This window comes from Hyperolius riggenbachi, chromosome 11, assembly GCF_040937935.1.
Source record: "Hyperolius riggenbachi isolate aHypRig1 chromosome 11, aHypRig1.pri, whole genome shotgun sequence".
Classification (NCBI taxonomy): domain Eukaryota; kingdom Metazoa; phylum Chordata; class Amphibia; order Anura; family Hyperoliidae; genus Hyperolius; species Hyperolius riggenbachi.
Window position 1 is genome coordinate 42,638,716 of NC_090656.1, and position 22,398 is coordinate 42,661,113.

Here is a 22,398-nt window from a genome sequence, read left to right on the forward strand (position 1 = left end):
TTGCACTTTTATCAGCTAGCCTAGTGTTTCACATTGCCTTACAACAAGATCCAGGAGAAAACAATGTCTGTATGTGTCTTATCTAAATTACGGAGCGCATTCCTGAAGACTTTGTTTTTAACGGACCATAAAAAGTTACATCAACAGGGGCAATAAATCTTTATTGGGGCTGCCGGGCCCCTGACCTTTCACTAGATCAAAGCAACTGCCTCTGTTGCCTAGTGGATAATCCGGCTTTGTATATAGTGATCTCTTTTTCTCTATCTCTCCACCCACATTTGACCCTTGCTTCACCCCGTATTCTCTCTGTCATATAAAATAAAAATCAGACTGACAAGGTAGGGATGGGCAATGAGATGCTAATAACTTGATGTCACTGTTATTCTAATATTAAGCAAATGAATGCAGCTTGGAGGAGGACCAAACACATGCAGCAGCTACTCCTACTTTTACAGATTACAGCCCACACCGTAGCACGGAGCCGCTTGTGCAGGGCCTTTTGCTACTGCGCTGACATGAACACTACTGGCCTCTGCGCATTGCGGCTGCACTCATACACAGAGGGGAGTGTGACTGTGAAGAAAGAGGGGCTCGGCAAGAAGCAGCTCGATGAAGATTGGGGAAGCCACCAGATCACCCGGAGGCTCCCCTCTGCAGTGGTGAGTATTCATGCAGCTTTTGGAGTGGACGGCGGCTGAAGGGTGAAGAGAGGAAAGACAGAGAGGCGCCTGGACCACTACAGGGGGCTGGAAGAAGCAGAGGTAAGTTAACTGGGGAACATACTGTCACTTCTAGTTCCCTTTAATGCAAGATACTGCCCTGCACTGTTAGCTAATATCATCCTACAAAGACAGCTGTATATGTTTTCTCACTGCCCCTGGAGCGGGTTGTTGTAGGCATGTACTTTGTGGATGGAAGGGGTTAATCCTGACTGAAGCAGAAGAGAGACTCGTCCTTAGTTTGCGAGACACTCATATCACTGCTGTACATATTGGGTTATAAAGGTAGTCACAGGATGCATATAAACAATATTTTGGGTTATTTAAAGAAATCACAGGTATTTTGGCTTTCTTACAGATAAATCTTCACCATTAATCTTGGAAACTGTCTATATATTCATTATCTGGCAGTCAGCACATTCATAATCCATACATACGAATTAAGTTATACAGTACAGTAGAACCCCATTTATAGTAAAATCCAAGGGACCAGCAAAAGTAGTTTACTATATCAGGATCGTACCATGATACTGACAACAGGACCAGTATAATACACAAGTCTGCAGTTGAGCTCCACAGAATGGACGCCGCCCCGCCCCAGACCTCTGATTGGAGAGTGCAGGCCAGCAGCTCACTGGTGAGGTCATCATGTTGCTTTGCCATCCTCTAACCAAGATCCCCCTGCTTTATATGTATAATTGGCTTGGCCTTCTCTTTATGTGTTTGTACAGGTGGACTGGGCAGCAACGATCAGGAAGTCCTGGGATTTCAGTGAAGATGGAGCCTATACATGTCTAGAAAACTTTCTTCAGGATGGTAAGTTCATATTTAGGATAGTTTAACTCCTTCTCTGTCAACCAGAATTAAGCTTTAAAAAACCTCTAGGATATATGCACAATGTCATAGGGTAAAACCATTTATTATACGTATAACATAAAAATGGTGCAATCACATTTTCTCCAGTGATTAAAACCATGTAAAATTTATCAGCCTTCACATGGAACAATTGTACAACTTCTCCAATACATGTCCCCATATCACTGCCTCCCAAGCCCCGGCCAACCGTTTTGTTACTCCAATGAAATGCGTTTTGGGGGGGGGGGGTTCATGGTGTCGATGTTGAGTTTCTAGACGTTCCTGGCAGAGGACACTGGTGTGCTGTCTATTTGATCTGCTATTTGCAGTTGGCTGATGTGGAAGGGAGGAGTGGGCAAAGCAGAGTCTGTGGGGTCATTCTGTCCAGAGGCCAGATGCGCTCTCAGCTGGTCTGTAATATGGTCAGCAACGGTATCTGATGAGTGCATACTTTGCTTCCTTTTAAGCAATACCAGTTGCCTGGCAGCCCTGCTGATCTATTTGGCTGCAGTACTGTCTGCATAACACCAGAAACAAGCATGCACTTAATCCTGTCATATCTGACAATAATGTCAGGAACACCTGATCTGTTGCATGCTTGTTCAGGGTCTATGGATAAAAGTATTAGCGGCAGAAGATCAGCAAGACAGCCACACAACTGGTATAGCAAAGGTGTTAGGAAGGACCCCACCCTTAACCTTCCCAGCGTTCAATTTCCCCAGGATTTCTGTGCAAACAGTGATAACATTTATTTTTAAAACTTTTTTTTTTCCTGTAACTTGCCAAAATGTGTCAAGCAAGGGTCTAGTATACAGTGCAGGAGAGTATTGATGTGTATGCATGTTTATACTGTTCACAGCATGTTTTTTTGAACGGACATTTCTGTCCATACCGCTAGGGAGGTTAAACAGTATTACACTATGAATCCCCTTGCTTTCCCTTGTACTGCTCTTATCTACTTTACTGTGTGAAGCCAGAAAGAGAGTCAAATGATCATGGTACAGTAAATTCTCCAAGTAGCTTCAGGTATCAAATTGGCCTCTTCCAAGTACCTGTACTGGGCTTGATGGTGGGTTGTATGCTGGTTGGCCAATGTGTTGAACTGCAGCAGCAGTACCTTAGGATGGAGTAAAGGTGCCCACTAAGGGTACAATTGATCAGATAAATGCACTCAGATTTTATCCGATTACTCAGGCAATTTATCTGATCGCTCAGGCAATTCTTCGCTTAAATTGTACAGTTAGTGAGCACCTTAAAGAACAGGTTTAGGGTTAAAAACCAAAATCTAATTACCTGGGGCAGAAGAGAGGGGCTGGAGGAAGCCCCAGGTAAGTAGATTTTGTTTTGTTTTTTAACACCGGACCTATCCTTTTAAGATGTTCTCTTATAGCAACAATAAATGCTGAAACATGAGTCAGCATAACCAGGGGCCTTGGGTCCAGGGTCTGCAGTGTAGTCCCAACATCTGCACCTCCTATTGTTACACCACTGGGCAGGTCCTTGAATGTTGTTGGGCCACTCAAAAGGAAAACCTATTAGCTGGTAATGACATCCTCAGCATATGAACTTTGACGCTAGTCTACTTTAGGGGACCCAGCAGGAAAGCTCATAGGAAAATTCTGCTAACGTGATTGGATAGACAGCACTCTCTCGAACTGCCAGGTTTCAGATAGGTTGTCGTAAACTATGCCCACACTATTCAGCCATTCACAATGCTTCATGCTGTAGAGCATGCTATGATTGGAGAACTGTTCCCTACGAGGTTTCCTGCTGGGTCCCCTAAACTAGACTTGTGCCTGAAGTTCCAGATCTCTCTCCTGCACCCCCCCTTCATGCTGCATGCCACATCTCCGCAGCAGTGAGTGAGCAACACGCTGGTCAAGCCATGGGTTTGTATTGCAGCAAAACATCTTAAAGGATACCAGATGTGGAATGTTGTGCCAAAAAATGAGTATGCAGTGGTTAGGGGGGTATGAAAAAATACTTACCGTGCTCTCCGCTCCCCTCCGTCAGCTGCCATTCTCCTGGAATCCTTCCCGGTCTCCTCAGGGACTCGGATGACTCTCTCTGACATACTGCGCCACGCATGCGCAGTATGTCCTTTCTGCTCCACTGTGCCCGTGCATAATTACATAGCAGAAGAGGAGTGCGCCCGCTCCTTCCTCCTGCCGTGCGTGCGCCACTGCATCCAGCATCACACACAGAGTGGAGACACGCTGGCTACTAGGAGTGAGTTCTAGGAGCGGGGGGAGCGAGCGTGCTCCTCTCCTGCTACATCATTATGCAAGGGCACAGGGGAGCAGAAAGGACATACTGTACATGCGCGGCGCAGTATGTCCGGGTTAGAGGTCTGGAGAGTCATCTGAGTCCCCAAGGAGACAGAGAAGGATTCCAGGAGAACGGCGGCTGACGGAGGGGAAGGGAAGGCGCTATAAGTATTTGCTCATACCCCTCTACCCACTGCATATTCATTTTTTGGCACAGCTGGTGCTGTATCCTCATACCAACCTCTCGATTTGTTTCGAAGACCAGCGGTTTTTTTTTTTGTTTGGTTTTTTTTTGCGACCTTGCGAGGTGGGTATGAGTGCACAATTAGGTGGATGATGCGTGACGATGGCAACCGTTGCGGCGGATTGGATCTTTAAGATCCCAAATGACTCCCCCGAACAGTGCCGCAATCGCTTGAACTCTCGCTTGTGCCTATCGTGTGCCGCCGCGTGTTCCTGCTGGCAGGAAGATGGATCGGGTAATGCTCGTCGTCGGGGGACGTTGCTGTGATCCATCTTGCTGCGTCGTTAAGGTGAGTATTCAGCTTTATTGAATGGCACCAGCAGCATGGAAGTTGTATGCCTCAGCCTTGTTACTGTGGGATTTCTCCAGGACTGCAGTAGGGACATTACACTGAGCTGCTCTGAGGGATAATTGGTGACATGATTTGTTTATGCATTGCTTTACAAAGAACATAAATTGATCAGCACTATATAAATGCAGAAAGTACTGGTAAGTGTAATCCCATTCTGTGGTGTGGCAGGAGTAACTCCTGCAGGACTCCTTCATGCCACATACCTCATTAATAAAGCAGTACAGTGAGCAGCAAACAGAACTGACAGGGACCAGTTTCCACAAGCAGAGCAGTGCAGTGTAGATCCTGCAGATATAAGCAAGGCCGGATTTAGGCCTAGGCCATGGCCTAGGGCACCAGAGGAGCAAGGGCACCAAAGCAGCTGACTAAAGTGGTGCAAAATGCAAATGCTGCAATGCAGGGAGATCAAGTGAGCACCTAATCTCCCTGATGCCAGCCACCTGTGCAGCGGCCACCTTGCTCTCTGTACATGTTTGCATTGTGGCTGGTGGCTATGGACTTGGGCTGCATTGGAGACGGAGTGGAAGAGGAAGCTTCTGCACTGGAGACGAGCAGAGAAGTGAGTGACACTGATGGGTAGCGGCAGCTGAACTGAAAGAGGGGTGAGTGGGAAAGGGAGGAATTGAGGGAGTCATCTGGCTACCTATGCTGGAGGGGGAGGGGAGAGGTCATCTGGCTACCTATACTGGAGGGGGGTCATTAGGCAACCTATACTAGAGAGAAGGGGGAGGGGTCATCTCGCTACCTATACTGAAGGGGGGCGGCTGGTGACACTGGCCTTGGGCAGTAAAGAGAACAAATCCGGCGTTGGACATAAGCATACAAAGGGTTGTCCCTGCTCGTAGCTCTCTAGCGTATGCAGAATACTGGGCTCATATGCTTGTGTAGCTGCTCACGTTACTGACTTGAGACCAGTTCCAACAGCTGGCCCTATGCTTAATCAGCAAAGCCAGGATCCATAGACTGAGGTGGTCTAGTCAAGCCAGCCCAATGTGCCTCAGTGCAGCTACAAATGTCTCAGCATTTCTGCCTAGTCTGCTTACACAGGTATTGTGACTATCCAGTTAGCACTCCTAAGGGCCTATTCACACTACACGGGGCAGAAGTGGTAAAAGCCACTCTGCACTGCTTTATCACCACTGCTGATCAGACTCCACACACCCTCTTTCACGCTGAATGTAGGATTTAAGAACCCTTTCATAGCAATGGGGCCTATTCACACATAATGTGGTCCAGTGCTCTGCTCCTCCCTCACCATTGCCGCCTCCGGTCCGTTCCTGCTCTTATCCAGACTGAGAGTGGTGAAGCCCACCATAGAAAAGAAAATTCTAGGTAGCCGCATTCAGGAGTGGTGGACGGAAGAAACAGGCTTGCTGTAATGATCCCTCCCATTTTCATCTATTCTTAGGGGAGGAAATGGGGTGGGCAAGAGGAGAAAAAGGGAGGGAACATTGCAGCAGCCTCTTCCTGTCTGAAAGTTTGACTTTAGCCAAAAGTCTGATTTTTCAAGAAGTGATTATGGGGACTGGAAGGAACAAGGAGAGGAACGGACAATGCGCAGAGGAATGTAGATCCAGCATGAACATACCTCTCTGCTTTCCTCAGGTAGCTTTGCTGCAGGTTAGGTGTGCTTTAATAATTTTAGATACAAGGAGATTTAGATAAATCGTGAAACAGGATGGGGAAAAAAAATGTCTTCACCTATCGTTTCCTCTGCAAACTGTTTTGCTTGATATGACATATCAAGCCTGGGGAAAGCATGGGAAAATGTTTGTTCTTGTAGAGCAGCGGGACAGCCATACTATCCCAGGAAACAGAAAACACATGTATAAGTAGATAAATACTTGTTTTACTTAACATAAGTATTGTACTGTCCATGTTTTGATTTAAGTGACTTTTTTATATAGTAAATAAAAAGAAAACTGTTTCAGGCATTTTCCATCTTTACTGCCTCGGACTGAAGCCAATCCTGATGTATTATTATTATTATTTTATTATTATTTAGTATTTATATAGCGCCGACATATTACGCAGCGCTGTACAGTGTATATATATATATATATCTTGTCACTAACTGTCCCTCAAAGGAGCTCACAATCTAATCCCTACCATTGCCGTATGTCTATATTATGTAGTGTAAGTACTGTAGTCTACGGCCAATTTTAGGGGGAGCCAATTAACTTATCCGTATGTTTTTGGAATGTGGGAGGAAACCGGAGTGCCCGGAGGAAACCCACGCAGACACGGAGAGAACATACAAACTCTTTGCAGATAGTGCCCTGGCTGGGATTCGAACCAGGGACCCAGCGCTGCAAGGCGAGAGAGCTAACCACTACGCCACCGTGCTGCCCATAATGTTATTTCCTCCCTTACATTTTTTTTTCTTCTAGAAACTGCACTGTCATATCTAGCTTGCTTTGTAAACACGTGAGCACAGCATACATCATATTTCAGCAGCTTCTGCAGAGGGGTGAGGTATATTTCCCTTCTCAGCCTTGTGTCACACTGAACTTCCCTCAGCCAATCAGTGTGGAGCAGGAATGTGGAAGGGTAGATAACAAGCTTCCCTCTCCTTGGCAATGTACCAGAATAGAGACAGGCTGTCTGAGATAAGATTTATTACAGCAGAAACATTTAGGACTATATTAGAATGCTTGTAATGCAGGGTCAGGATGTAGACTACATAATAAACACAGAGCAGTTGTAAATGGAATTTGGTGTTATGGGTGACAATCCCGCTTTAATAATAAGTGTGAAGAGTTTTCTACAGTAGTGCAGCTGCTTAGCATCCGCATTCCTGTACTGTACCTTACATTTTGCTTTCCTTCTTGTTTCTAGGAATAAAGCATTATGATAAAGAGTCGGGCCGGGCGGATAAGCCGTACACCAGTCATATCTCCCCGTATCTCCACTTTGGTCAGATCAGCCCCCGGACTGTGCTGCATGAAGCTCACTTCACTAAGAAGAGCGTTCCAAAATTCCTGAGAAAGCTGGCCTGGCGAGACCTGTCCTACTGGCTGCTCATCCTCTACCCCGACCTGCCGCTGGAGCCCGTCAGACCTGCATACAGAGTACGTCACCTGACTGCAGGAATCCCCCTGAGCAGCGCTCATTGCATGTGTGGGGTCTTAGGCAAGGCCATGTTTCAGTATAGCCTTATTGTTTACAGATGGGCTTTGTCACTATCCTTGTCCGGTCCTTATGCTGCTAACATCTAGTGCTAGAGTGACTGACAATATATGGAGATCAGGTTACTGTGTGAGCTGTGTATACACTGTACACACAAATTGTCACACAGGACATTGTGGGAACAATTCTTGTACAGACACAGTTAGCAGACTGTTCTGTCCTATGGAGGGGGGGGGGGGGGGGCAAGCAGGAGGGGTCCCCACTGCAGGGAGTACAATAGAAGAACAAATGAGGTGAGTTGTATGCGGCCTAATTTGGACAGGGGAGTATTAGGCGCAGCTTTTGTTTCCCTATCCCTCTCCATAGGACGGTACATGTCGCTCCTCCTTTCCTCTCCCTCTCTCTCCCTTCAAAGGACAGTACATGCAGCGCCTTCTTCTCTCTCTATAAAGACAGTACAAGGACAACTGAATTGAGAAATATATGGAGGCTGCCATATTTATTTCCTGTTAAACAATACCAGTTGCCTGGCAGCCCTGCTGATCTATTCGGCTGCAGTAGTGTCTGAATCACACCAGAAGGCCCTGAACAAGCATACAGCTAATCTTTTTCAATGTCAGAAACATCTGATCTGCTGCATGCTTGTTCAGGGCCTATGGCTGAAAGTATTATAGGCAGAGGATCAGCAGGATAGTCAGGCAACTGGCATTCTTTGAAAGGAAATAAATATGGCAGCCTCCGTATCCCTCTAACTTCAGTTGCCCTTTAATTCTATTGCATGTGATGGTATTTTTGGGCTGCATGACATACTCACGTTTCTGCTTTCTGTTGTTCCAGAGCCAGCGCTGGAGCAGTGATCAGAGCCATCTGCAGGCCTGGCAGAGAGGGAAGACTGGATACCCGTTGGTGGATGCTGCCATGAGGGAGCTCTGGCTCACCGGATGGATGTGTAATTACTCCAGGCATGTAGTGGCCTCTTTCCTGGTGGCATATCTGCACATACACTGGCTCCATGGCTACAGATGGTTCCAGGTACTCCCATCTCACAGGGCTCACTCTGGGTGCTTCCTTGACATTATGGGCTTGATTCACAAAAGGGTGATAACTGAGTCATCACACCTAAAAGCTTTGCACGTGCAAACTGGGGTGCAAACTACTTAGCACATGCAACGTTTTTATGTGTGATAACTGAGTTTTTAGGCGTGATAACTAAGTTATCACGCTTTTGTGAATCAAGCCCTATATGTGCAGCTGAGGGCTGGAAATCCTTTTTATACGTGGGCTATGTGTGGCGGTGTCCTTTAGGGATGATCAATGAGATGCAAATATTTCTGACTTCATGCAGAGTTATGCAAATTTTTATGCAAATATATGCATCTTGAAAATGTACCAATTAATTTAAAGGACTTCCGATGTGAGAATGTTCAAACAAATTTTACTTGAAAGGATCTGCACCGTCTAAAAAAATAGGTATTTATTAAAGCTCTTTAAAATGTCATAAGCAAATTTGGAGTGCGCTGGAACCATTCTGAGGAAGGATTATATCCGAAACGCTGTGCGTCAATGGTGATCCGGAGCGCACTGCAAATTTGCTTATGACATTTTAAAGAGCTTTAATAAATACCTATTTTTTTTAGACCGTGCGGATCCTTTCAACTGATGCATGCGATCCCTGTGACTCCAGGGGTGATCCCGGCACGTCAGTTATCCATCGGTGCAGATGTAACTAGACTACTTCAAACAGATTTTACTCACCTGGGACTTCTTTCAGCCCCTAGCAGCAGTCTCAGTCCCTCGTCGTTGTCCTGCTGGCCGCCGGTAACGATTGCGACTCCACCGGTGGGTTGGCTCTTCTGAACCTGCATTCGTGCCCACGTCATCTGGTGCGTAGGTGCCAGATGATGTGAATGGGTGGGCACGAATGCAGACGCAGAAGAGCCAACCCGCCAGGGTTTCAAGTCCTACCCCATAGAGCAGGGGTCAGGAACCTTTTTGGCTGAGAGAGCCATAAACTCCACATATTTTAAAATGTAATTCTGTGAGAGCCATACAATAGATTTCAAACTGGGACAGTGCACATGCGCAGAGGGGGGCTCATGTCCATGTTGCAATGGTGATGTGTATACAGTTGATCTGCCTGGCAGCGGAAGTGTCAGACACATCTTCAGATTCTCTTGGGTTTCAGCGTCATCAGAAATTTTCCCGAGAGCCAGACAGGAGAAATACTGACTAACAACTTGTACAATTAGCTAGCTTGTAGCGTGCCTACTTCGAAAATGTTACTTGTGCTGTCACACTAAGCTGCGCTGCGTGAGCAGTGTAGCTTAGTGTATCAACCTCTACTGATTTGTCATCAAAAGAGCCATATCTGGCTTCTGAGCCATAGGTTCCCTACCATAGAGCCACATAAATTCATGCCATGCACTGATAAGGATTAACCAGTCTGTATGGATGTGGGATTATTGTGACTCTGCACAATTAACAAGCTGACACATCATTGCATTCCAGTGGAACTGGAGGGGTGTTTAGCCCACAGGGACAGCAGTGGATGATTTGCATGCTTCGGCAGTGATGCATTGTGGGAGACATCATATGCTCACTCCAACCTGAATTAGTGCAAATACTTTCTTTTTTAAGAAAGCACACTTTTGTTTTTTGATTAGTTAACAATCTGTACATTACAGTGTTTGTGCTGTCTTCCAGGTGGAAGATCTGTTACAAGCAGCTGTATAAAGCAGACATTCAGCAAGGAGACCTTTTGATTCCTTTCAACTCCTTCCACACTGCTAGGAGTTGTGGGTCACCATGAGCTTGCTGGGCACTCTGTTACTACAAGCAGCTGGCGGTGGCTCAGGGGGACCTCACAAGATTGTGTTTGTGTGATGTCACAAGGCGCTCCTAGAGGCGGGACTGTTTCCGCTTTAGGTGCTGCGGCGCAATCTCTAGGACGCATGCATTTCATCATATGATGTGATTTGTTGTAGTTTGCCATTCCCATGGATGTGCTGTGATTCAGCTGGCTTTTCAGATGCAATACCTAATGCATTTCTGTTCTCACATTAAAGAGGATCTGTAACATCAAAAGATCCCCTGGGGGGTACTCACCTCGGGTGGGGGAAGCCTCAGGATCCTAATGAGGCTTCCCACGCCGTCCTCCGTCCCTCAGGGGTCTCGCTGCAGCCCTCCGTGAAAGATGACGTCAATATTTACCTTCCCAGCTCCTGCGCAGGCGCTCTGACGGCTGTCGGCTCCGAACTACACGGAAATACCCGATCGCCGTCGGGTCTGCTCTACTGCGCAGGCGCAAGTCTCCGGCGCCTGCGCAGTAGAGCGGACCCGACTGAGATCGGGTATTTTTGTGTAGTTCAGAGCCGAAAGCAGCCACAGCGTCCCCCGCTGGAGCCTGCAAAGGTAAATATTGAATCTACAGTCGGGTCTGTCGCCGGCTGTTCGGAGGGCTGCAGCGAGACCCCCGTGGGACAGAGGATGGCGTGGGAAGCCTCATTAGGATCTGGAGGCTTCCCCCACCCGAGGTGAGTACCCCCCAGGGGATCTTTTTGAGGTTACAGAGTCTCTTTAATTAATGTGTACCCTCACCGTGGTGCATATTTACCAAATAGATCATTTCTGATCAACCCCTTAATGTTTCTTATGTAATGTTTTATTTAGTGAATGTTTTTTGGTATATGTGGTGTTCAGCTTTACATTTGTACACATACTTATATCGTAGATTTGTCCTGCACTGTAAATGACTTTCTTCCTATGTAGCTGCCACTCACAGTAGATAGTAATATTCTGATGGCTCTGACCTCTTTCAGACAGGTTTTGGACTAGTCCATCTCTTTGTGGGGGATTTCAGTGCATTTTCTTATTTTCAAAAGCACTCCCAGGACAGAATACTTACAGCACACAAAGATTTACATCTTTGTATAGGTCCTTGCCAGATAGTGCTTTTAAAAGAATAAATGATGCCTCAAGACTCCTCCATGAGGAGGTGGACTAGCCCAATACTTGTATCCAGAGCTGTCAAATAATAATGACTGTGACAGCTGCATAGAAAATGAATTTACAGTGCATCCCAGTCTGCATCTTATATGTAGGTGTACATATGTATCACGACTTTTCCGGTTTTCTTCATAGTCCTCCTAGCTGAGGGGGCAGAGTACTGTGGCATGTTGGGGCTGCACTGCCATAGAGTGATTGGCATGATTCTTCTTGTTGGCAGGACACTCTTGTGGATGCGGATGTTGCCATCAATGCCATGATGTGGCAGAATGGGGGGATGTCAGGACTGGACCACTGGAACTTTGTCATGCACCCTGTAGATGCTGCCCTGACGTGCGACCCACATGGCTCTTATGTGAGGCAGTGGTGCCCAGAGCTGGCGGGTCTCCCTGATGAGTACATACACAAACCCTGGAAATGTGCCCCGTCTCAGCTCCGCCGCGCAGGTGAGTATAACAGTGTGCTGTCATCTGACCAGCCTGGCCTTCAGCAGCAGGTTACCGCAGTGTGTACGCCAGGAAGGGCCTAAACTAACTATAAACTAACATTTTCCTATTGTTATCTAAAGCTGGTCGTACACATCATTTTTTTATTTTTATTTTTATTTTTATTTCCCCCCCTTTCCTGTTGGATTAAAGCCATTGTTACCCATGCTTAAAAAACAAAAGGCAGCTACTTACCTAAGGAGAGGGAAGGCTCGGAGTTCTAATGAGCTTTCCCTCTCCTGGTGCCCTCGGTGCAGCGGCAGCTCCTCCGTTCAAATCCCCCGCCGCGGGGGACTTTAGAAGTCTTTGGGAGCGTGCTCCATACTGCTCACACGTGATGACGCGATAGAGGCCGCTTGCGCAATGTGGAGCTGCACTCGGGTTCCCGAAGACTTCCAAAACCTTCCTTTGGCAGAGGAAATGGCAGCATTTGACCGAATCTGTCGAATGCTGCTACAGGGGATCCTGAGCGGGATTGGGCACAGGGAGAGGAGAGAGAAGTCGCATTAGGACTCAGAGCCTTCCCTCTCCTTAGGTAAGTATTTGACTTTTTTGTTTTTTTTAGATCGGGTAACATTGACTTTAATCCCTGTTATCAAATCATTCAGTCCTCTATTGCTCCAGCATATCCACTCGGTTCACCAGTGATATGCAGTTTATTATTTTAAAGTCTGATTGGGTGTGTTGGACAATCTGGGCTGATCCTCTGCTTCCAATACATAAAGCCACTGACCCCAAGCGATCATACACAGAAGGTGGTCAGGCCTGCCCGCACTAGCCACACGCTTTTTTTTTTAGGAGGAAGATTCAGGCACTACTAAAGACAACAAATCGGCAGGAGAGCCGGGCAACTGGCATGGTTTTAAAAGTCAGTAATATCCCCTCTCATCACAGACTCACCCCATTGCAGCTTCAAACAAAGCTGCTTGTGCAGTGCGAGCCTCTGTCACCATATCTTTTTTGGCTGCCCAGTGGGGGCGGCATGGAGTAGTGATATTTACCTGCTCCTGACAGCTGCTTCTTTTCCTCCACCTGCGGCTTTCAAACTTCTGACAGTGCTGGGTCTGATCATGTGATCACATAATATGACGTGTGATCGGGATCCAGGAGATTGTCAGCATTACAGCGCCACCTGGTGGTGGAAGAGGGGTGATGGAAGAGACTGAAACGCTGACATGGTTTCCTGGATCCCCATCACGTCATATCATGTGATTGGAACCGAGAGGACATGTTGGGGTTACATCGCCGCCACGGTGGAGGAAGAAGAAGCTAATCTAGCCGTCTGGACAGGTAACTATGAGAGCTCCCTGCCGCCTGCTCTATATACCCTGCCAATAAAGTTTTATTTTAGCGCAGCAGTAGTGTGGTGTCCTGTTTGCATGGTAAATTTCCATTGGGAATTTTTCATGAGATGCCCTGAGGATGCTGCAAGAGGAATCTGCTTCCAATGCGAATGTGAATGCTGCTATACAACTCATATGCAGTCTTGCTGGCGATTTCCTGCGACGGGAACGGCTGGGAAATTCAGGCATGTAATACACGTGTGAATTTAACCGCGGCTCGGCTCCTGTCCCGAGTCTTCTCTGCTCTGGTTTCTCTTTGCGTCTGGGGTGGATATGTTTGCGCCATAGGTGGCTATCCGCGTCCAGAAAAACAGAGGTTGGGACTTTGCTAAGAGATCTATGCTTTTGCACAAGTGGAGGTGGCCCCTATTTTTAAGAATGGGATCCACTTTCTGCATTTCTTAAGGTGGCCACACACAATACAATAAAAGAATCCAATTTTACAGCAATTCGATAAAAACGATCGGATCTCCCAAAAAAAAAAAAAAACTTATTTTTTATAATTCGACTGAAAAATCAGATCGAATTTCCCCCTTTTTTTTTTTTTTTTATCTGGAATGCCAGATATTTTTCTTCAATTTCTCTAAAGATTGTATGGTGTGTGTTAGATTGTCAGTTTATTAATATACATACCCTAGCTATTTTCTCAGTTTCCATTCATTTTTATCATAATTGGGGAAAAATGTAACTTAGGTGTGTGGTACATTGGTCATATTTTTGAAATGTTACAATCAGTCAGAAAAATTGATTGCAATTCTTAAATTGAATAGATATTTTAAAAATGGTATGGTGTGTGGCCACCTTTAGAAGCTGCAGAAAATCTACCAAACGGGTAATTTTCTAATATAGTTATATCGACATTCATTAAGTGGGAACCGAGCCTAGGGGCCTCGGAACACTATTATGTTCTGAAATGCAGTTGGTCGTGTGGTTTTACATATGCACATGGCACCTGCATTGCACTCCATTACAGAGAGTACCCAGGGTTGGTTTTGGGCTTTTTGCTGCCTGAGGCTGTGACAAATTGCTCACCCTCAGCCACTTCATTCCTCCTCAGTCAGGACAGCAGTGGGAAGGGAGAAGGTGGCCTCCCTTCTGCTATGCAAGTCAAATGAAACACTGCTGCACTCCTGCCTCCCCCTCCTCACTGTCAGACTCATCACACAGAACAACAAGCTGCTTTTCCCCAATGATGACCTCTTCACCTCACTCTCCTCTCCCTTCTCCTCCGACTCTGACTGTATGCTGTTAGTGTAAACACACAGTACAAACATGCTGCCCCTGTAATCTCTGCGCCTGATGCAAATGTTTCACCTTGCTTGCTTGCTTCATGAGAGGACCCTATTCAGCTATACTGAATGGGACAGGGCTGTGTTGCCCATAATATATGCAGAAGTGTTTTGTCAGAACATAGTGCTGAGCAGTGCAGCAGTCTGATGTCCCTGCATATTACTCACTGATACACATTGCTGAAATCCAATCAGTGAAAGGACAGTGTGACCAGGCTTTTAGTATCAACTGGTTTTGGTGGCAGTATCAAATATGTCTCCATATACTGATCTGAAGGTTAGACTCACTGGAGCACTGAAGACAGGCTATATATACAGCCATATTAAGCATGTGAGAGAAATAGGAGCACATTAGAAGAAAGAGCAGCTGTATATCTACCTACACTTATGCTGCATCCTGTAGCCATGTGAACAGCTCTCAAGTGTTTATAACTTGCACTCTGGCTCCATCTAGTGGCAGCACAGAGCAGACAATGAATTAGTCTCTCTGTGACATGTTAATCATATAGCCCAGATTTAAAGTGGACCTGAACTCAGAACTTATATCTTCTCTAAAAGAAACACAGCAGCATAATAACCTTTAAACAAAAAACATTTCTGTTACAGCTGATACAAATCCTAAAATAAATCTGCACAGTTTCTACTTCCTGATTCGTGAAAGCAGACATATTGTTAACATCCAGTGCTTTCAAATGGGCTTTCTGCTATCTCTGCCATAGGCAGTCACGTGACACAGGGAAGATCAAATTACAACTAGTGATTAGACACAAATGAGGGGGAATTACACAGGCTAAACTCTTTAAATACATACAGGGTGCATTTTTGTTATTTTCCTTGTGTCCTGTGTAAGAGTTCAGGTCCACTTTAAGCTGGGCATATACTAGCATAGCTGCCGCTAGCAATATCTACCTGATCATTTACCACCCTGTCACAGCCCTGAGATTGGAGCAGAGAAACCATCCCAGATGCAGCTGTGAGCTCTGTACTGCTCACTGCAGTTGCTACTGTCCCTCTGCACTCCCTCCTGCTCCATCTGCCAAACAGCTTATCCCAGTGTTCTATTAACATTCCAACTGAACCTGGTGTTTTTCTATAGACTTTCCTCAAGGTGCTCATATAGCTAGCGATGTATTGGCAGATGGATAAGGGACCTCTCTTGTCGAATCTGTACAGAGAAAGATCTGGTGGCTGCCCATACACCGCAGGTTGATTCCTGATTGATTTCAGTATAAAATCTCTCAGGAATTGGCCTCATAATGCCCTTTCTGACACGGTCCCCCCCAAATGATCATGTGCCCATGCATTAAAAGCTCTCACCTGTCAACCTATTCCTCCTTCTGAATTCAGGTCCCACATGACTGCAGCACGTAGCATGTGTGAGAAGTCACGCACCAGTGCTATACGTGGCAGCCACGTGAGAAGTCACGCACACACCAGTGCTATACGTGGCAGCCACGTGAGAAGTCACGCACGCACCAGTGCTATACGTGGCAGCCACGTGTGACACAACTGAAGGAAGCAGGAGGCGCTGGATACTTGCAGTGGCCAAACAGGTGAGAGATTTTAACCTGACCCTGAGCAAAGTATCAAAATGAAATCTGAACTTACCTGGGGCTTCCTTCAGCTCCCCGTAGGTCAATGGACTCCTTGGTGTCTTCTGGGTTCCTGGTTTCAGTAGTGCGCATCTTGGCCAGAAGTCGTGTACAACTGCGCATGCGGGGCCCGTCTAGGTGCTTGCCTCGATAACGCACCTATCGCCGCGAGTGTTCTGAACATGCGCTGTTCTGAAAAGAATGAACCACACTTGCGCAGAACGTTCGCGGCGACGGGCACGTGATTGGGCTGAGTGTCTGGACGGGCCGCACATGACTGAAATTGGACAAATCAAAATGCAGGAGGTGCAATTGATTGGCTCTATGCCAAGCTATATACATCTTTCATGCAAAGTAGACAGTGGATAGGTCAGTAAGGCTCTTGCTAATGTAATACTATTTTTTTTGTTTGTTTTTGAATTAACATCCCTCAAGTGGGATCACTCACATAGATTTACATTAGCAAGAGCCTTTCAAATCACAAGCACTTAGAAAACCGCTACTAGTGAGTTCCAGGCTTAAGGGTTTTTTTTAAAGAAGACTTTTAAAGAGAACCCGAGGTGTGTTTAAAGAATGTTATCTGCATACAGAGGCTGGATCTGCCTATACAGCCCAGCCTCTGTCGCTATCCCAAACCCCCCTAAGGTCCCCCTGCACTCTGCAATCCCTCATAAATCATAGCCGTGCTGTGAGGCTGTGTTTACATCTGTAGTGTCAGTCTCGGCTGCTCCCCTGCCTCCTGCAGAGCTCCGGTCCCTGCCCCCGTCCCTTCCCTCCAATCAGCAGGGAGGGAAGGGATGCAGGCGAGGACTGGAGTTCTGCAGGAGGCGGGGAGAGCAGCAGACTGACACTATAGAGATAAACACAGCCAGCTCTGACAAGCTGTTTGTCAGCAGCGTGGCTGTGATTTATGAGGGATTGCAGAGTGCAGAGGGACCTTAGGGGGGTTTGGGATAGCAACAGAGGCTGGGCTGTATAGGCAGATCCAGCCTCTGTATGCAGATAATATTCTTCAAACCCACCTCGGGTTCTCTTTAAGGCCCTTTCACACACCCATACTTTCCTTTGGCCACTTTTTGCATTACTGTCATTTTTCTGGGCAGTGGAATGTATTACCATTCATTAAATGAATGGTACACCAACACACTGGCTTGTAATGATCCATACCAGAGACATGCATGTGCTAAGTTGTATGTTATGTGCATATAGCGTATGTGTAAGTAGAGTAGAGCAGGAAGCACTAGACTGCCAGTTTGCTTCTGCTGTCCCTGTGACACTAAGGGCTCAGATCTGAGCACATGGGGTCACAAGGGAAGAGGGTGATAGCAGTAAAATCCTGACAGAGAATTGAAATCAGTCCCAATCTACAACTAGTTTTCTTCAATGTGTGGCCTTTCCACTGAAAAGATTAATCGGCTTCCTGTCATGACAGGATGTAATCAAACTTTTTCCCCAACAGACAGCAGAAAATAAATCCTAAGGGATATTTATTTATTTATTGTATTTATAAAGCGCCAACATATTACGCAGCGCTGAACATTTAGGTTACAGACAATATTTAGGGGTGACATACAGCAATATGACAATACAGGAATACAAGAAAACCAGATCACACAGCACAGTATTAGTACAAGGTAATGCTTAGTCAGTCACTGGATGAAGCATGGAGATTAGGCAAGTTAGGTTCACTCAAATGCATGGCATGGGTTCACAGTAATGGATGTGCCAGATCAGGTAGGACACAAAAGGAGGAGGACCCTGCCCAAAGGCTTACAATCTAGAGGGAGAGGTAAGGACACGAATGGTAGTGGACCAGAGTTCAGCTGTAGGTTTAGAGCACTTGTGAGGGGTAGTAGGCCAGAGTGAAAAGGTGAGTTTTGAGGGCTTTCTTGAAGATGTTGAAGGAGGGGGCTGCCCTAATGGGTGGAGGTAGGGAGTTCCATAGTGTTGGAGCAGCTCTTGAGAAGTCCTGGAGGCGTGCATGGGACTGGGTGATGCGGGGGGCGGTTCGGCGAAGTTCATTGGAAGAGCGGAGTGAGCGGCTAGGTGTGTACCTCTGAGTAAGATCGGAAATGTAGGTTGGACAGGTTTTGTGGACAGATTTGTAGGTCAGACACAGTATCTTGAATCTGATTCTGGACTGGATAGGAAGCCAGTGGAGGGATTCTAGGAGGGGATCTGCCGTGGTGGAGCGATGGGAGCAGTGGATAATTCTGGCTGCCGCATTCATGATGGACTGCAGTGGGGCTGTTCGGGTCATAGGGAGACCAGACAGCAGGGCATTGCAGTAGTCAAGGCAGGAAATTATGAGGGCATGGATGAGGAGTTTGGTGGTGGCAGAGGTCAGGAAAGGGCGAATCTTACAGATGTTACGAAGGTGGAAGTTGCAGGACTTAGTGAGGTTTTGGATGTGGGAAGTGAAGGAGAGTGCGGAGTCCAGGGTGACACCCAGACAGCGGGCTTGAGAGGTAGGGCGAATGGTAGTGTGGTTAACAGTGACATGCACATCTGGGAGGTTCGTGGATGGCCGGGGTGGGAAGATCATAAATTCCGTTTTGTCTAGATCTAGATATGGTTCTAAAAAAAAAAAAAATGTTCCAACTGGAATTGCATCAGATGTGATGCCAATGGTTTTTCCAGTCCTGTGAGATTGCTATTTGTCTGTGCTCGAGGCCTCCACTTATATAACATTTTGGTCAGGGGGGGTAACTAGACATCACTGGGCCCCCTGCAAAACTTTGGATGGGGCCACCCCACCCTCACCTCCCTCGCTTTCTGCACAGGAAAACTGAGGACCAATGTGTTTCCCCCATGCAGATAAAAACACTTAAGACAAAGGAAATGTCAGGCAACCTATGCTACCCCCAGATCTACTTACCCGGGGCTTCCTCCAACCCCTTGCAGCCGACCCTCGTCGCAGCTCTGCTCCCAGTATATACATACACACGCAGCCGTATTATTTTACTACATGAGAGCACATGCTATATGGAGGAACAATAATGACATGCTGAACATAAGATATAGTATTCACTGTAACGTTGGCAAAACATTCAGAATGTCACTGATTGATACTATTACAGGATCTTGGACTCCGTATGAGACAACAAGCTCTCAGTGAGGCAGCAACAGTCAGACATCAATCTTACCCACTCTGCTGTGCTGTAAAAGTAATCAGACACCATAAGGTCATTAGCCTGTGTGTGATAAGAATCTAGGAATCTCTTTGGAGTGATTGCTGAATAAGGGACAGTCTACAACTTTTTTTTTTAATCTGTGACTCCTTTGTTTGTAAGGTTGTACATGAAGTCATCAGAACTTTTCTGTAGTGTGAGACAGAACCCTTAAAGGAGAACTGTAGTGAGAGGGATATGGAGGCTGCCATATTTATTTCCTTTTAAGCAATACCAGTTGCCTGGCAGCCCTGATGGTCTATTTGCCTAAAGAAGTGTCTGAATCACACCAGAAACAAGCATGCAGCTAACCTTGTCATATCTGTCTAAATTTGTCAGAAACACCTGATCTGCTGCATGCTTGTTCAGGGCCTATGGCTGAAAGTATTAGAGGCAGAGGATTAGCTGAATAGCCAGGCAACTGGTATTGCTTAAAAGGAAATAAATATGGCAGCCTCCATATACCTCTCACTACAGTTCTCCTTTAAGGTGCATACACACATCAGACTATAGTCTTTGGAAAATGAAAGATCACAAACCAATCTTATCACCCTTCATGTAGTACGAGAGCCATACCTACACAGTCTATTCTATGGAGCTGAACTCCCCATCAGAATATAATCTTTGCAAGATGCTGAACACACAGATGCTGTACAGACACAAAAGATCAGTATCTGCAAAAGATCTGTTCCTGCCAAAAATCCATTCCTGCAAATTGCGATGATAGTCTGAGATCTGCAGATCATCATACACACATGATTTACCTGACATTCATCTGCAGATCAAGCAATCATCTGCAGATCTGAAAATCCATCCTGGTGGATCTGATCTGCAGATGAATGTCAGTTAAATCATGTGTGTATGATGATCTGCAGATCTCATAGACTATCATTGCAATTTGCAGTAATGGATTTTTGGCAGGAACAGATCTTTTGCAGATACTGATCTTTTGTGTCTGTACAGCAGCTGTGTGTGCAGCATCTTGCAAAGATTTTTTTTCTGATGGTGAGTTCAGCTCCATAGAATAGACTGTGTAGGTATGGCTCTCATACTACATGAAGAGTGGTAAGATTGGTCTGTGATCTTTCATTTTCCAAAGACTATAGTCTAATGTGTGTATGCACCTTAAGGAGCAGGGACAGTGTACAAATTCCAAAGTGTGTATGATTCCTTATCTGTGTGGTGGACACATGCAGTCAATATAACAATGGTGCGAGAGCAGAATACTTTTTTCCCCCCTCTCCATGCCCTTAATTTGTCATTCTCTCAAACTCCCCCCCCATTCAGAGGCATCCCTTGCAGGGTCTACTGTTACACCCCTGATTTTGGTGAAGACCTCACTCATTGCATATATCTTATACGTTTTTACCTTACATCTGATCCAAATTCTTATATTTCTTTGTTTTATGCTTTGTTGAAAGGCGTTGTCTTGGGCCAGAACTATCCTGAGCGGATAGTGGTGGACTTAGAAGAGAGGCGGGATCAGTCCCTCAGAGATGTGGTAGAAGCCCGTCAGAAACACTCGGAATATGTAGACCAGGAGTCTGGCTCAGACATGGTCCCAGTTCCTGATCATCTTCTGGCTCTCACCTTGGGATATTCTGAAGGTAGTGATGTCATCAGGAGCCACACAGGCCGCTTCTTGTTACCAGTCATCACCAGGAAGGAGTTCAAATACAAGACACTGCGTCCCGATACCAAGGACAATCCCTACAATACAGTGCTCAAAGGATACGTAAGCCGCAAGCGGGATGAGACCATTGCCTACATGAATGAGAGGCACTTCACAGCCAGCACCATTAATGAAGGAGCACAACAGTATGAGAGGAGGGAGAGAACTGCTAGGATAATGGAGGGGCTTCCACAGGAGAGAGAGGCCAAGAATCCAAGCCGCAGGACTCCCAGGAGTGATCCCCTCTCTATCATTCCTCCGGCATATTTCCACTTAGCCAATTAATCTATGTGTTCCTTTACCCAAGCATGGAATGGTTTACACTGGGTGATGAACAGAAGCTAAGCCTTATTTATACTCTAACAAAAAAAATGACAAGTGGCAGCAGTGGGGCAACCTTGTGGCATGTACAGTCGCTGCTGTGCAACTATGGGAGTGGGGTTGGGGTGCCCTGTGCAACTATGGGAGTGGGGTTGGGGTGCCCTGTGCAACTATGGGAGTGGGGTTGGGGCACCCTTTTGCAATGCACTGTCGCTGCTATGGGAGTGGGGCAGGTTGGACTTATTAAACCGGATCGGTGTGGAATTTGCAAGTATACTTGAATGGTTTATTATAGCCTTTGAGGTTTTTGTTTTTCTTTTTTTTGGAGGTTTTTATTGTTTTATTAACTGGCTGAAGCAGAAGTCTCTACTGGGGCACTTGTTCCTGCACCAATTCATCAAAGCTGGATTACTGCTTCCTTTCAGAGAATTACCCATAACCCCCTGTGCCAGCTATAGGGAGGACATTTCTGCTCTTGGGATACAGAAGGAAATAAAAATACAGGAGAGAAGTTCAATCTCTGCCTCCATTTATTCAATACATTCTGGCCAAATTTCCACTTTAATGGTAACTGAACTCTGGCTGCTAGAATGTCCAGCTGTATTTACATATGGCAATACCTTAAAGGGGCAGTTTAGTAAAAATGGTTTTCCATTAATCACAAATCAGTTATTTAATAAGGAGAGCATACGTTTCTCCATAGACCTTGTGTTAAAAAAAAAAAAAAAAAAGTTATCGCCAATTCTACTTTTTAAGACAGCTGAGCTGCGTCATTACCATGCTCTAAAAGGTGCGTACACACGCACTAAGGCTGCCAACGACAGGTCCGTCAGACCCTCCCACTGGGCGGACTTTCAGGCAACAGTAGCGCGTGTGTGTACGCACTATCGGCGGACTGATAAGGCTGTTTCTGAGCGATCTTTCAGAAACAGCCTCATTAGTCTGCCGACAGCGC

General features: G+C 46.1%; 1 protein-coding gene across 1 annotated transcript in view; it reads left to right on the plus strand.

Moving 5' to 3' along the window:
* The window catches only part of LOC137537667 (deoxyribodipyrimidine photo-lyase-like), a 37,943-nt gene extending 15,989 nt beyond the window's left edge, over positions 1–21,954 (plus strand). The window contains exons 4-8 of the mRNA XM_068259583.1: positions 1,451–1,535; positions 7,276–7,508; positions 8,404–8,598; positions 11,792–12,017; positions 20,872–21,954. Of these exons, the coding sequence (XP_068115684.1) occupies positions 1,451–1,535; positions 7,276–7,508; positions 8,404–8,598; positions 11,792–12,017; positions 20,872–21,407 (1,275 nt within the window). The 3' untranslated portion in view covers positions 21,408–21,954. The remainder of the gene's footprint in view (positions 1–1,450; positions 1,536–7,275; positions 7,509–8,403; positions 8,599–11,791; positions 12,018–20,871) is intronic.
* Positions 21,955–22,398: the final 444 nt, after the last annotated feature.